Source organism: Crocuta crocuta, unplaced genomic scaffold (genome assembly GCF_008692635.1).
Source record: "Crocuta crocuta isolate KB4526 unplaced genomic scaffold, BGI_CrCroc_1.0 scaffold134, whole genome shotgun sequence".
Lineage (NCBI taxonomy): Eukaryota > Metazoa > Chordata > Mammalia > Carnivora > Hyaenidae > Crocuta > Crocuta crocuta.
In genome coordinates, this window is record NW_027530183.1 from 4008069 (window position 1) to 4022897 (window position 14829).

At 33.1% G+C, this 14829-nt stretch overlaps 1 protein-coding gene across 16 annotated transcripts in view; it reads left to right on the forward strand.

Annotated features, from left to right (window-relative positions):
* The window catches only part of MAPK10 (mitogen-activated protein kinase 10), a 291326-nt gene that overhangs the window by 209108 nt on the left and 67389 nt on the right, over positions 1-14829 (forward strand). For 13 of the 16 annotated variants that reach the window (XM_077765157.1, XM_077765159.1, XM_077765164.1 and 10 more), the window contains 4 exons: positions 2149-2207; positions 3272-3410; positions 4112-4277; positions 6754-6825. In XM_077765157.1, the coding sequence (XP_077621283.1) occupies positions 2149-2207; positions 3272-3410; positions 4112-4277; positions 6754-6825 (436 nt within the window). The remainder of the gene's footprint in view (positions 1-2148; positions 2208-3271; positions 3411-4111; positions 4278-6753; positions 6826-14829) is intronic. The other 3 variants (XM_077765169.1, XM_077765154.1, XM_077765162.1) reach the window with 1 other exon arrangement.

Below are 14829 nucleotides of genomic sequence, written 5' to 3' on the forward strand. Positions count from 1 at the left end.
GCACCCCTCCACATGAGTACTTGTCATATTAAGTTAAGGAAGCCAGAAAGCAGAACTCTGTAAATTCTGTGGAAAGTTAGGTAAAACAGTGAAGTAATCCCAACTTAATCTTTAATAATAGAGAAGAGAATCCATTTAGAGAATGAATGCTTTATTCTAGGAAGTGATGGCTAACGTGATTGAAGAGCTATAACAAACACGGATTCATATATGCATTTTAAGATGCTGGAATAAAGACACTGAATCAGATTCCTGCATGAAACTGCTGAACTAAAATGAAAATATCTGTGATAATATGTTTCTAAAGGGAAGATTTTTAATTGGTTATCGGTAAGAATTAAAATTTACAAGGGAGCAAAGAAAGAACAGCGGGAAATCAAGGAAAATGAAGGTGGCGAAGCTAGGGCATAGTAAAAGGGAAAATAAAAAATTTTTTAAAGAAGTTTTTATTTATTTATTTTGAGAGAGAGAGACAGAGACAGAGAGACCAGTGGGGGAGGGGCAGAGAGAGAGGGAGAGAGCGAGACTCTCCATCAGGTTCTGCACTGTCAGCACAGAGCCCAACACAGGCTAGGTCTCACGAACCGTGAGGTCATGACCTGAGCTGAAACCAAGAGTCAGATGTTTAACTGACTGAGCTCCCCAGGTGCCCCAGGGAAAATAATTTACAGTGGGGAATTTACCTTTTAAAAGAATCTTTATTTACTCAAAATTATAATACTATTTCCTAAATTAATTTTTGAATACCTAGATTATTTACCAGGTAATATGGGTTAGCACTTTTCCATATTTAAATGTTATTTGTGTGTGTTGTCTGTATGTATGTGCCCTGTGCACAGTCTCTGATATTTTTGTTTGACCCAATATCATAATGAGTTATTTTATAAAATTGGTAAAATACTAGAAAAACAGGCCCACTATATATGTGTGATATACATACAATGAGAGATGTATCACACATTTTTTCAACACACACTAGCAGTATACAGTATAAGACACTTTTATCACAAGTTTTAAAGGTATTTTGAAATAATTGTATTTCTATATCCATATTCCATACCCTAAGGTTCTTTTTGAAGAGATGATCATAGTTTCTTAATATATAATAACCACTGTCATATATACATGCACACGTGTGTGTGTGTGTGTGTGTGTGTGTGTGAAAATACAAATGGTATTGTGATTTTTTTTGGTCAATAATTCCTCAAAAATGAAAACTACACGTGGCCCGAAGCATTCCGTGGACTTGACTGCATTTCTTAGATGTCTAAAATTGTATTCTTTTATTTTTATTACTTCATATGTTTCTATACCACTTAGAAAATTTACTATTTATCAATTTGTAGTTTAAAGGTGTTTTAATCTTAAACTTGTTCTTATCCAGTTTTGTGAAATTGTTGCATCTATCCTGTGAGAAGATTATTATATTTATTTTTTATTTTTATTTCCCCCTGACATTAGTAGAGAATATTTACTAATGCTAGTGGGTAAACTTCTTTGCTACCTAACAGATAAAATAACCAAAGCAGGCAACAAAAAATTTAAGAGACAGAATTTCAGTAACTTTTTAAATACATTTTCCACTAAATTCATTATTCATATCATCTAGGATATACCTTTCCCCAAAACTATCAGTATAGCATTAGTTTAAATAGTTTTTGTGTGTGAAATAGAAACAAAAGAAACTAAAGTAGCAACACACACAAAAAAACTTAAATTAGAACACCATCTTGTTCATTTGGAGAAAAAACATGACCTTGCTACATCTCATTGGGTGTTTTGCTGCTGCCCTTTTTTTTCTTACATGGCTTCCGTTTTTCCTTAATTACAGTACAACTCTATATTCTACCAAGGAGAATCATACTCTAAAGCAATAACAGAACTATATATTTTCTCTGATTCTTCCTCCTGCCTAAGAATTTGAGCTTTTTAATTGTATTTAACCCGAATGCAGATATCATATATCCTTTCTGAGTACATTTTTCTATGTTCTGTTTTAGAAGTTATTTTCCAACTTTTCTATTTCTACCATAGGACTAGTGTATGACTTTGAGTTGGATTAAATACTTGTTTTATATGCTTTTTAAATAATTCAGTCTCTCCCTTTTTCTTTCTCTTCTTCTGTCCCTTGTGCTATTTCTTTTCCAGATTATTAGTTTATTAAATGTCTTCACACCCCAGAAAACACTGGAGGAGTTCCAGGATGTGTAAGTAACAAAACTCATGAAGGAAAGGAGAACATAGCACTCATAGCACTCAAGGGAAATTGACATAAATCAGTGGATGAAATCTCTTGTAGAGATTAAAGGGAGATAAGAGCTGACAGCAAATGAAAGAGATCCAGGGATAGAATAGAAGGTTCTATATCTAATGTTCTCCCTGGAAAGATCCTTCTGCTTCTTTTTGGCCTTCTGGTACTTGTGTTTTGTTGTTCTATGTTCTTGGTTCAATCAGAGAAGATTTATTACTTATTATGTATTTTTTTATTATTAATTGATTCTGGGAGCTTTCTGGAATGAGTCTATTCACTTTGAGAAATATCAAGAAAAGGGACGTGATAAAAATCATTTATAAATCTTTATTTCTATTTTTTGTGGTGCCTTTAGTTTTGTACAAAAATAATCTGTCCAGAAGTACAGTGACAATAGCAGAGGAAAGGAAGTGAATCTTAGTACATTGCCTTGTTTGGCACAGATACATTGCATTTAATGGAAGATGCTATTTTTATTTTTATTGTTTTGAGAGAGAGAGTGTTTGTGTACATGTGTGCATGAGCAGGGAAGGGGAGCGGCAAAGGGAGAGGGAGAGGGAGAATTCCACACAGGCTCCCTGCCCAGTGAGGAGCCTAACGTGGGGCTCAATCTCACAAACCCTGCGATCATGACCTGAGTTGAAATCAAGATTTGGACACTTAAGCATGTGAGCCATTCAGGGGACCCTTGACTTTATTTACTTATTGATTTATTTTTTGTAATATTAGCACTCAAGAAAGAGTTCAGTGAATTCAAGGAAAAGTGAGGACAAGATGAAGGTAGAAAATATATGGGCAGGAGCCACACACTAATAAATGCTGCTTCTGCTGGTAACCTTGTGGTAGAGTTACCATGGCTAACATATATGCAATACTTAGAAGTTTTTCATATTCTCGATTCAATCAAAGGTAAAGCTGAGAAGTTTGGAAGACTTACAGATTTAGGAGAGGATTCTGACCTGTTTGATGGACTTCATGGATCTTGTGATTCGGGACTAACCTTGTGGATTTACCTTCCAGTTACTTAGTAATGGAACTGATGGATGCCAACTTGTGTCAGGTGATTCAGATGGAATTAGACCATGAGCGAATGTCTTACCTGCTATACCAAATGTTGTGTGGCATCAAGCACCTTCACTCTGCTGGAATTATTCACAGGGTAAGAATACATACTCCAGAATTAGAATTAAGGTGCTTTTGGAGAAGAGAAAGAGCAACCCTAGATTGTTTTCTTCATGTACTGGGGTAGGTTGAATATAATGTACTTCCTCATTTCTTTGACAATAGAATTAGCACAGTTCACTAACATATAGAAGAACATTTTAGCTACACTTTAGTTGATTTTGTTTAGCATTTTGTTTCAGCTCATTGAGAGTCAGCTTTTTGAGGCGCCTCATATTTTCTAGGTCCTTGATTGGCAAAGGTCGTATGTGCAACTGAAATAAGATCATTCATTTCCACAGTTCGTTTCTGGCAGTATAAAGACAGCTGCCCTGATTTGCTCTTCTGTCGGGTCAAGGAATGAAAAATAAGCTGAAAGGTTTATGTTGCCATAAGGAAAAACCTCACGGGTGACAATAAATGATACATTGTTTATTCTAAGAGCTCTTCCCAAGATGAGCCTAAATTGTAAAACTGATACTATACTTCTCTTCTGGGTTTAAGAAGTTTTTGAAGATACTTAAAAATATATTTTAAAAAACTAATCATTTGCTTTATATAGTGCTCCGCGAGAGAGGGGGGCCCTATCAGTACTACTGCAAGACTGCCATATTGATTGAGTAGATGGAAATCATGTGTTTCATTTGCTTCTGGCTTTTAATTTCTTCTTCTTCTTTTTTTTTTTTTTCCTATCGTCAGGATTTAAAACCAAGTAACATTGTAGTCAAGTCTGATTGTACGTTGAAAATCCTCGACTTTGGACTGGCCAGGACGGCAGGCACAAGCTTCATGATGACTCCTTATGTGGTTACACGTTATTACAGAGCCCCCGAGGTTATTCTGGGAATGGGCTACAAGGAGAACGGTAAGGAGGCTTCTGCATAGCAGCCACAGAAACCACCAAGAAAAGGCATGTATGTTTTAGATGGCCAAGGGCAATGTTCTCTTTCATGCGTATGAATGTATGTTTTTAATAGGGCTGCCAGCTTTCATATTAAGAAGGTGTTTAAAAATACTACTAGGAAGAATCACTCATTAAAAATGTGAAGGAGTTTTCTGAAAAGTATCTTTGCTACAGGAACACTAAAATGTTATGGCTAAAAAGAATCGTGGATGGCATATGATTAAGCAGTCAAGCAGATATTGATTAGCACACATGCTGTAGATACTGAGAAAAATTGCTATTTGGGTTGCAACTCAACTCAAAGTGAGCATGAAAACAGGAAGAAATTTGTCTGTTGCACTTAGCCATTTGGCTTTATGGCTTATCTTAGATTGATGGCTGTAGTCCTAGGAGAAGACAAAAAGATATGACAAAGCCTTGGAGCAAGAATCTTTACAAATACTCATTGAATAGTCAATTAAGAATAATCCAATTGTTCAAGTTAGATAAGAGTCTCTTTAGTGCTTTAACTGCTCTGTAAGTAATATTTAGAATAGCCAATTACCTAGTAAATATTTACAAATCCAAATCACAGAGAGAGAAATATTAAATTTTACGTCACTGCTTTCATTTTAAAAAATCTAGTATTCATCAACACTTCAAAAGAAAAAGTAGAAGCTTTGAAATGTATTGGAATTTGATTTTATTAAAGGATTTATAAGATACCTATTAGAATGCATTGCAATATATTATTTTGAAAAGAATATCTCTAACAAGTAATGTAGCATATTAAAAATATATCCAATATATTTAAGAATTAAAATTGTTTTAAATTAAGATTGTATATATACATTAAATGGATAATTCATGCTTATTTTATGTTTTATTCTATTTAGTTCCTAGCAGTCTATTTTTATAAGTTTTATAAAAAATAATTATCTATGTATTTTTATGTGCAGGTGCTACAGGGTACCTTTATGAAAATTCCCTGGTCACCAGCTTAAACAAATTTCTTTGTGTGCTTCCACATTAGAAGAGAGCCCATACTTTTGTTCATTTGTGCAGAAGAAATGGGAAAGTCAGCTTTTAGGAAGGTCAGGTTCACTTTGGTGAGGAACAGCAGAATTCTGTTACTTTTTGACTTGGAAGAGACAAATGTAGTCCTCTTCCCAAGGAATAGTCTAACCACATCTAACTTCTTCAGAAAAGAAGATATTTGCATACATTTTTCACAGGTTATTTGTAAAACATCAAAGGGGAGACAATTAAAAAATTCAAGAAATCAAGGGTCTACAGAAGTCTGGGGTGGGGTCTGAATTTGTCTATAGATGGTGTTCCAGATGTTTGCTGCACAAATGGCATGTAATTTCATCCCTTAATCTTCCCTCACTAGAAAAGGTTGCAAGTTACTTCCTTAGATTTTTCATTTTTCTAGATCTGTGAAGGTGTAGCTAGCACCCTTGTGCTGCCCTCTTGCATATGAGAAGAAGGTTATCATGCAGAAAAACCCGCTTGCTCCTACATCAGGCATGCCCTGCTATTCTGTGCACCTAACCCTGCCTTCCTTCCCCAAGGAGCATTTCAGCCTAATGTTTTTGCCCCCACGTTCCCTTGATCCTTACTAAAAAGCAAGTTGGAAGAGGGTAAAGCTTGGTAAGAGAAGGTGAAGCATGTTTTGCTAACAACTATGACAACTGAGAAATAAATAAAACAAACAAATAAGACAATTTTTAAACACCTTTAATACTTTTTTTTTCACTTTACTTCCAGATGACTCCTTTATGCATGTGATAATTGATCATGTCTTTATTTTTGAAACACCTCAAAAAGAAATGAAAACTGATGTTTATTACAAGGATAGCCTCTGAAGGAATAATTAAGTCCTAAATACCAAGGATTCCAATATTTCTGCCTGCAAACCAGGGCTCCAGCCGTTTCCTAGTTTCTTGGATGTGCTTGCATGTACCTTATTTTGAACCAACCAACCAACCAAACAAACAAGCAAAAACAAAGGGAACAAAAAAGCAGTCTGTGGTTGCCTTATTCCATGTAACTGAGTGTAGTAGAAAATGGAAGCAGCCACCCCTTCAGGTTGCCGAAGATTATTTTCTCTACATCCAGCAAATAATAAAAAACCCCTTGGCGGCTTTTCGCCGCCACCTACCATGGAGTCACTTTTTTGGTTTAGCTGCTGTTTTTCCATGTTACCCCTTTATGGCACTACCGAGGCCATCTAAAGTACCCATAAAGTAATTCTTAAAAATTAATCTGAGTTCTCCTGCTAACCATTGTTAATGTAATATTACAGTGCTGGTTTTAATTTGGGGGCAACTTTTTGGGGGAGACAAAAATTGTACCTTCTAATGAAACTGTTCTTTTTCCTCCTCCTTCAGATATCAATGATCTTAGTTAACTTTACTTTCCTCCCTTTTCTTCACTTCCCTCTCTCCTGTTCTAGTGGATATATGGTCTGTGGGATGCATTATGGGAGAAATGGTTCGCCACAAAATCCTCTTTCCAGGAAGGGACTGTATCCTTGTACCTTTTGCTGCAGCTTTACCTGTTTTGTTCTCTCTCCCTTTAAACACATAATGATTTTACCAGGAGAGTAAAGATAGAAGCAAAAAGTTGGGTAAGTGGTGTAATTGTGATTTAAAAAAAAGTGATGATTTCTATAATCTGACCAGTACTGAAGACTACCTACTGCAATGATTTGTTTTAATTAAATTTTCAATGGGCTTTTTTTTCCTTTAAATTATTTTCTTGTTTGTAACTCAAAATAGCAATGCCATTTTTCATAAATAATAGAGGTCACCAAATCCCAAATTATTAAAATGTCTTTGTAACTAGCAAAAGAAGTCACTATTTGCAAGTATTTTCCATTATTTTTCTAAAATTATTTTATGCTTCTACAACGTTTGGTCATAATAACTTATTTCCTTGCTGATATCCAAAGCTTTTGTCTATAGTTTCATTGAATTGAATTACTCTTGACACTATATCCAATCTTAAATAGGTCAATACAGCATATCCCCCTTAAAATATGAACTTCCACGTTTAAGAGCCATAATTACTATTCAGATTGCCAGAGATTAGCTGGGTTTAAAATAGGCTTCTCTTACTTGACTTTGAGATATGACTGAGACACAGATAATCATTTTTCCAATGAAATTTAGAATTTTAAAAAGCAGTGTTTATTCAAGTTCTACCATTGAGTCCTGTGCTGGATTCAATCAGAAATTTTGTGGAGAGATGTCTAAGATTTAGAATTATTAAAAGAGCTAGTATATTTCTAAAATGACCAAAGATTTACTCTCTAACAGAGTCACATTTAGTGTTTGTAATGTATAGGTAATACAGTTTGCATATTAATAGAGAATATATTTTTATTCATAAAGAAATATCCTGCTAACACACAATAGTGCAAATCTAAATACAACAATTGTCAGCTCTAACAGTGATAATGCAAGATTGAGTTCAGTGTATTTATTATGTATGAAATTGTTCTAGAAATTGGCAATAAACATGTAGTCCATAACTATTAAATATTATATTTGGTTAATAAGAAAGTTCTATTAAGGAGCTCTTTTACTATGTAAGATTATGATTGTTATTTCGTTGGCTCAGTGCAAACTTAATAACACCATGAGCACTCATTTATATAGGCATTTATTTATTTTGCTGGATATTAGTAAGATATTCTCTAAATTCCAATAGTAAGGCAAGAGTAATGACATCTTCTAGGACTATTCTGTCCAATACGTAGTCACTAGCCACATGTGGCTATTCAGTGCTTTACTTATGACTAGTCTGAATTAAAATGTATTTTATACACAAAATGCATACTAGATTCTGACGATATAAAAAGAAAGCATGTAAAATATCTCAATAATTTTTACATTGATTATTAAAATGATAATTCATTTTACTTTCATTTTATTTTAAACTTTATACTTTGAGGATAAATTATATATCCAATGTAGTTGATGTGAACAATATTATAATTCACATTCATATTTAAATGTACTGATTTCATATAAAAGTAGGATCATGTATACGTGTATGTGCTTTCATCTTTGGAGTATATTTCAGATAAAAAAAGAGGAACTTCACAATACTCAAAGTGTTTGAAGTTGCATAGCTACATCTTTATAATGCACTAGTTAGCGGAAGATAAAAAGTCACAAAATATCTCATTTCCACATGATGTTGTTATAGGTCACTTGATTTCCGTGTAGCATGGTTCTCTCAGGTCTAATACAGCATTCAGGCATTCATCACAATTGCTTTTCTCCTCTTTTACCAGTATTACATTTAAAGGCCAATACAATCAGAAAAAGTCAAAATATTTTCTAACCCAAAATATCCTTCAGAAGAAGAAGCAATAAAGATAATAGCACCATATGGATAATTCTGTATTCTTCCAATAATTATTTTCTTGGAGATCTTTTTTTCCCTTTATTATAGTTTGTTTTGGGAAAGTATTTGGAACTGACAGTAAATTGTGCTAAAATCTATACATAAAATATATATCCCTGATAAAAGTGAGCCTAGAAATTGAATAAACTCCAACATAAAAGTTTAGATTATGATAAGGATTTGCATTCTGTATTCCTTTGTCTCAGTGATGATCACACAAAATAATGGTCTTTGATAGCCCACTTTCCCTATGTGATAATGAGCCTGCATATACACCTAAAAGTCAATGGAAAAGTTACATAAAGACATTTAGAGTGGAAAACATCTTGCTAAATTAAATTTTACTTAAACAGGAGTAAATAATTTCCAGATAAAACATGTTAGAAGAACTGCCATCTTTCTGTAAATGGTTCCATTTGTATTTAAATCCTTAGTTCATTTTACCTCAAATTAAAATTTAATGTCTGAAGTCATGATGACATTTAAAAATTAAACTAAACCTTGGTATCCCTATTAAACAGTGGATTGCATGTACTTTGCATTTTTGAGTGGAATTGTTTCATTAATCTTTACATGAAGTTATTATAATTTTACGATTAGAGTTTCCCACCAACAATAGAGAGATCAGAGTACTGAATTAACTTCACTAACCATGATGATTACATACACGTTTGAGGGTTGATGTAGTATTTGTGGAGAGAAGATTCATACCAATATTTTAGCATATTGAAAGGATTCCAGCATTTACTAGAAGTAATATCAAAGTTTAGTATAGGCTAATTGACTGCTTCTATCTTTTTTCAGACTTAAAAACGAAGCAATCATAAGTTCTTTGACTTTCCCTTATAATTATTCAGAGTAATTTTTAATAAATTCCTCTGAGGCTGAAAAATTAAATGTAGTACTCTATAATCATAATTGATATTATTCCCCTCTCTCCACAGAACTTTTTAATGTTCCTTATCTTTATCTGAACTCACGGCAACAATACTAAAACATCTTGACAAATTGGGAAATCTTATGAAATTATTATTGATGACTGAAGTTTTAGCTATTTGCCTAAATTAAAACTGTATTTGCAATTTAAGAAGCACTGTGTGGGTTTTTTGCCTATTGATATGATCCAAATGATATCACAGGGTAATTTCTTAATTATTTAAATATTGGTAAAATAAATACATTAAATACATACATACATATTCACTTTTCCATTAATGAATTTGCTAATTTTTTAATATCCAAAGGACCATTTATAAAATATTTGTTTTTATTGTATGAATAGTTTAATTATATAAACAAGTATTATTATAAACTTAATTTTTATTACAGTGTTAAGATTAAGACCTGTTTCATAGCATATTTATTGACATATAGTATTACTAAAAGTTCTTAGGCCCATGATAAATTTTGAGTCAGCAGTAAATATTTGAGGTCCATTATTTAAGAGTCCAACAATCATAAAGGATATTATCAATGACTTTAAATTTCATTCAAATGTTGTTTCTTTTAACAATAACAGATAGTAAGGTTGATTTTTCTAAAGGTTTTTTTAAAGGGATATTTAGTCACTGACTCCCTCACCCACCCCAAAGCCCAACTAGGGCATGTGATATTTTTGATTACTGAAGTCTCATAATACCAGTAGAATTTTCATATACTGAAATTATTTCCTTAAGCCTACTTCTCTTAGATATATTCTTTTTACCCTTTTTTTTCCATTCCACTTCAAAGGCAACACTTTCTTTGAGCAAGGCCTGTGAAGTCCTTCATCTAGAGTTCTTGGCCTGAGTTCCCTGGACCTGTGTGATATTAAAGATAGGCACATTATATTCATTTGAAATTGCTAGACCTCAAATTATCTCTAAATGTGGCTAGATCTGACTGCTAAAATAGATCCTTTTTCTTTTCACTCTGAAGACATGAGAAATTTCAATTAGAATGAAAAGGATGTACATATAGACTTGCCAAGGAGCCAAGTTATTAAGGAACAGATAAATGATTTACCACAAATGTATTTGGATAAATAAAGAAAACATCCTCAAACTTACTGAATGTCGTATCTTTTCTAAGTGTGAACATGAAAATTAGGAATAATCAAAGTAAAGTGAATAAAAATTAGAGGTTGTGGATTATACTCCTCTAATGCAGATAGAGATTCTTAATCTTTCTTACCTCTTTGAAATAACCATGCTTACTTTCTAATAAACTTTTGCAACTAATACATTAGTATAATCTTTTAACTAATATTAAGGTGATACAGTATTATCTCAAACAATATATGGCTTATGATTTAAATAAAGTTGCAATGTAAAACTTCAGTCATTCTTTCATACCCATAAGCAAGTGGCAGATAATCATGAACATTAAAAAAAAAATAAGATGCTTCACCTTTATTTCTCTGTACATACTTGTTTGATAGAATATATTGTCACCATCAGTTTTACTACTCTTTTATTATTATTATACTACTATTTTATTATTATTATTATTATTATTACTTCGAGAAAATCTGAGTAAGATAGGAATCACTAGAGTTGGAGCTGGAGCTTGATGTGGTCTGTAAGGATGGAAGGAGGACATAGTTACAAGGAGAAAATCCCTCCCCCAGGAAGTGGCGTCTTGACCAGACTACACTAGAGGGCAGAATTAGGCATGAAGGTCATGAAAGGAGTTCAGAGAGATATATTGCAAGACGTCATCAAGCGAGGATGGACTTTCAGAGTGGAACAAAAGGCAAAAAATTGAGGAGCTGGACCTTGACTCCTTGATGTCTTGGAGAGGGGCTACTGAGCGCCGGCATTCACAAAGCTCCAAAGGGAGCTGGGACTGGGACTTCTGGGACCCCCAGAAGTTCCTGTCTCCTGGAAATGCATACACGAAGGTTTTAAAGCATGTTATTTCCCCCCATCCCTCTACAGTTCTGTAAACAGGGTTCTGTACATAGAGTTCTGTGAAATATGGAAGGGGAAGAAAAACACAAATAATAAAACACATTCCTTAGTCATTACTGTGAAATTCCATTCAACTTGCCTTGGGCCCAGTTGGCCCTTGGGAAAGAGTCCATGAGCCGTGTGTGGGACACTCTTTCTAACCTTCTGCAGTCAAATAAATGTCGAGCACATATTGGAATAGGGCTTCAAGAACTGGCTTCTTGTTCTGGTCACTTTGGTCATGTGACATCCCCTAAACTTTCATTTACTTTGTAAAATACTTCCTTTCCCTGTCTTACAGGATTGTTGTGGTGATAAAAACATTAGATTTTAAACATACACATACTTCTAAATACCTTCAAAGATAAGAAATACAATTTTTAAAAAAATGTTTTCATTTATTTTTGAGAGAGAGCATGAGTGGAGGAGGGGCAGAAAGAGAGGGGGATGGAGGTTATGAGTGGGCCCCACACTGACAGCACAGAGCCTGATGGGGGACCTGAACTCATAAGCCATGAGATCATGACCTGAGCTGAAGAAACTTAAGCAACTGTACCACCCAAGGCACCCCAAGAAACACAATTTTTATGTTATAAAATTAATTAGTTTGGGGACACTCCAGCCCAAATAACCTTAAAATTGAATTAGATAAACTATTAAAAATGAAAATAACTAAAAGACCACCTAGAATAAAATATTTCTCTCAAATGATGAGAAACCAAAATTATCTGTGAAATTTTGAGAACAATGAAAAGAAAGAAAAAGAAAGTTTGCCACTTACTAAAAATACTTTTATAACTTGATGTACAGATTGAAATGAGGATACTTATATTTATGACCATGTGAGACATTTGGAGCCTGCATTTACTGTTTGTTGATTAGAACACGAAAAATTTAAAGAAAAAGACATTTTTTTTCAAAATTAAGATATCTTTAAATTACTTATTTGTATACACTGTAGAATAACATGGACTTTGAAAGATAACATTTAGAATATTTTGGTACAGTAAAAAATTATTTAAATCTTTTTATGGTGAAATATCCTATAAATCTTTTAGCCTATAGTTTTATTTATGGTTTAATATAAAGCTGAAAGTCTTCTCCTTTATGATGTTTCAATGTATTTTTTGTTTTGTAAAATATGCAAACCAGGAATATAAAATGTTTTAAATAAAATTAAAAATTAAAAAGTTAAAAATTAATTATGACATAGAAGTTATAAAGCAAGAAAAGCAAGTTGAATGGGTAGACTCAAAGAGAAAATCTACCTTTGATTTCCTGGTAATAGAATATTTAGCATCCTATAAATTTTATTTTTCTTATTTAGATTCACATGTGCTAAATATGTATGTTTCTTTAGTTTTTATAATTTCATCTTTTCACTTAAAACAATGTGCTCTTGTTAAATATTTAAATTTATAGCTTTTGTAACAGCTATAAAGAAATGGTGCTGTGATATTAGAAAATTATATTAAATCTTCTTGCTATTATATTTTGAGGTATGCTTTATAAGAAAATTTATCAAAGCACATTGTCTGAATCCTATGCTAAGTGAAGAAATAGGTTAGGGAGAAAAGCAATGTGGTCTCACAATTGTGTTACCAGAGCCACATAATTTTTAGATGGAAGACCTTTATCAGGTTGCTGGATAGAAATTCACATAGTCCAAAAAATATTTCATTGTAGATTACAACCCAAGCCATTGGATAGAATGTGAAAATAGCAATAGAATGCTTTCTTTGTTTAGATTTAAGCTGCCAGGGCTTATGTTATATCATTTTTATCTTTTGGCTATAAGAGAAAAAAAAGATAATTTAGCATAATCTAATGCTTGACAAATGATACGATGACAGTTGAGATTTTCTCACTTAGAATATTAATCACCATAATTTAGTAGAACCAAAACTTACTTAACATCCCTTCTAGGGACAGTGACTCAGTTTCTGAATGTCACAATTGCAAATGAATCTGCTTTCTGCGTATGGAATACTGATGACAGGAGAGGAAATGTAATAAATCAGAATCATAAAAGCACCCAGAATTCTAACTGGGCAGCATTAGTCTATAAAACTCTTATGGAGACCCAAATATAGGCTGTCTCAGAGAACATCAAAATCCAGTTTCCTACAGTAATTGAATTTGCTAATTTCCTCTCAGGTCTATGTACAATCAGTATTCACTGGAATATCTTGAAAATCTCATAAAATAATATAGTCTCCTAGAGATAAGCAGTTAGGTATATTAGTTGAGGGAAAGCTTACCACCAACCCCCACCACCCTGTTCCAACAAGATTTAGTATCAAATTCTTTTACTACCTATTTCCTGTTTTAGTTGTGATGAATAATTCACAAAATCTGATGCAAGGACTTTATCTTGAGAAATAATCATATCTTCAGTGTATAAAAATCCATATAAATCCATGTGCATATATTACACTTTTATAATTCATAATAATAAAGCTTATCATTTTTAGGTACAAGGCTTAGCACTTAGGTGGCATAAGCATGGATTATCTGTAAGAATAATGAATAGCGAGTAAGCTAAATGGGAATTGGAAATTGGAAAATTTTCTAGGGTATTCTTACTAAGAAAAGATACTTTAAAATAGAGAAAATAGAATTCATTGTATTAATCATGAGTTCAGATCTAGAGTTTGTATCTCTGCGTTATTTTTATGAAAAGCTTTATGGTCTATTAACTGTATTTTGGATTCTGACATAAAGATAAATTTCCAAAGATGGTCTCCTCTTACTTTGAAATATCTGTATATGGCAAAGTCACACAAAGGAGAACTGGGAGATATACCAGTTATTAATACCAGTTATTAAACCAACAACTGTCTAGAACCACTTGAAACTGAAGTAACATGAGGATTAAGATTCTATTTCAATCACATGTTGTTACTGTTACTACTGTTGTTTAAAGGCATATATGAGGGGGTAAAAAATCAAGGGATTTTAGTCTGAAAGACAAAAATTGCTAGTTTTAGGAGAGCCATGGTCAGGGATCATAGGCTATATTAACAAAATTTAAGATGGTTATTTAGATGAGGAAGCAGGGTAATTGCTATTTCAGTAATGGAAAGAAGTTCCATAGAGTCAGGTGTGATTGAATATGTGGAATGCCTTTCTAAGTGGTTTTAAGAGTGAAAGGATCACCCAGTGAATGGTGGGTGTACCTTGGA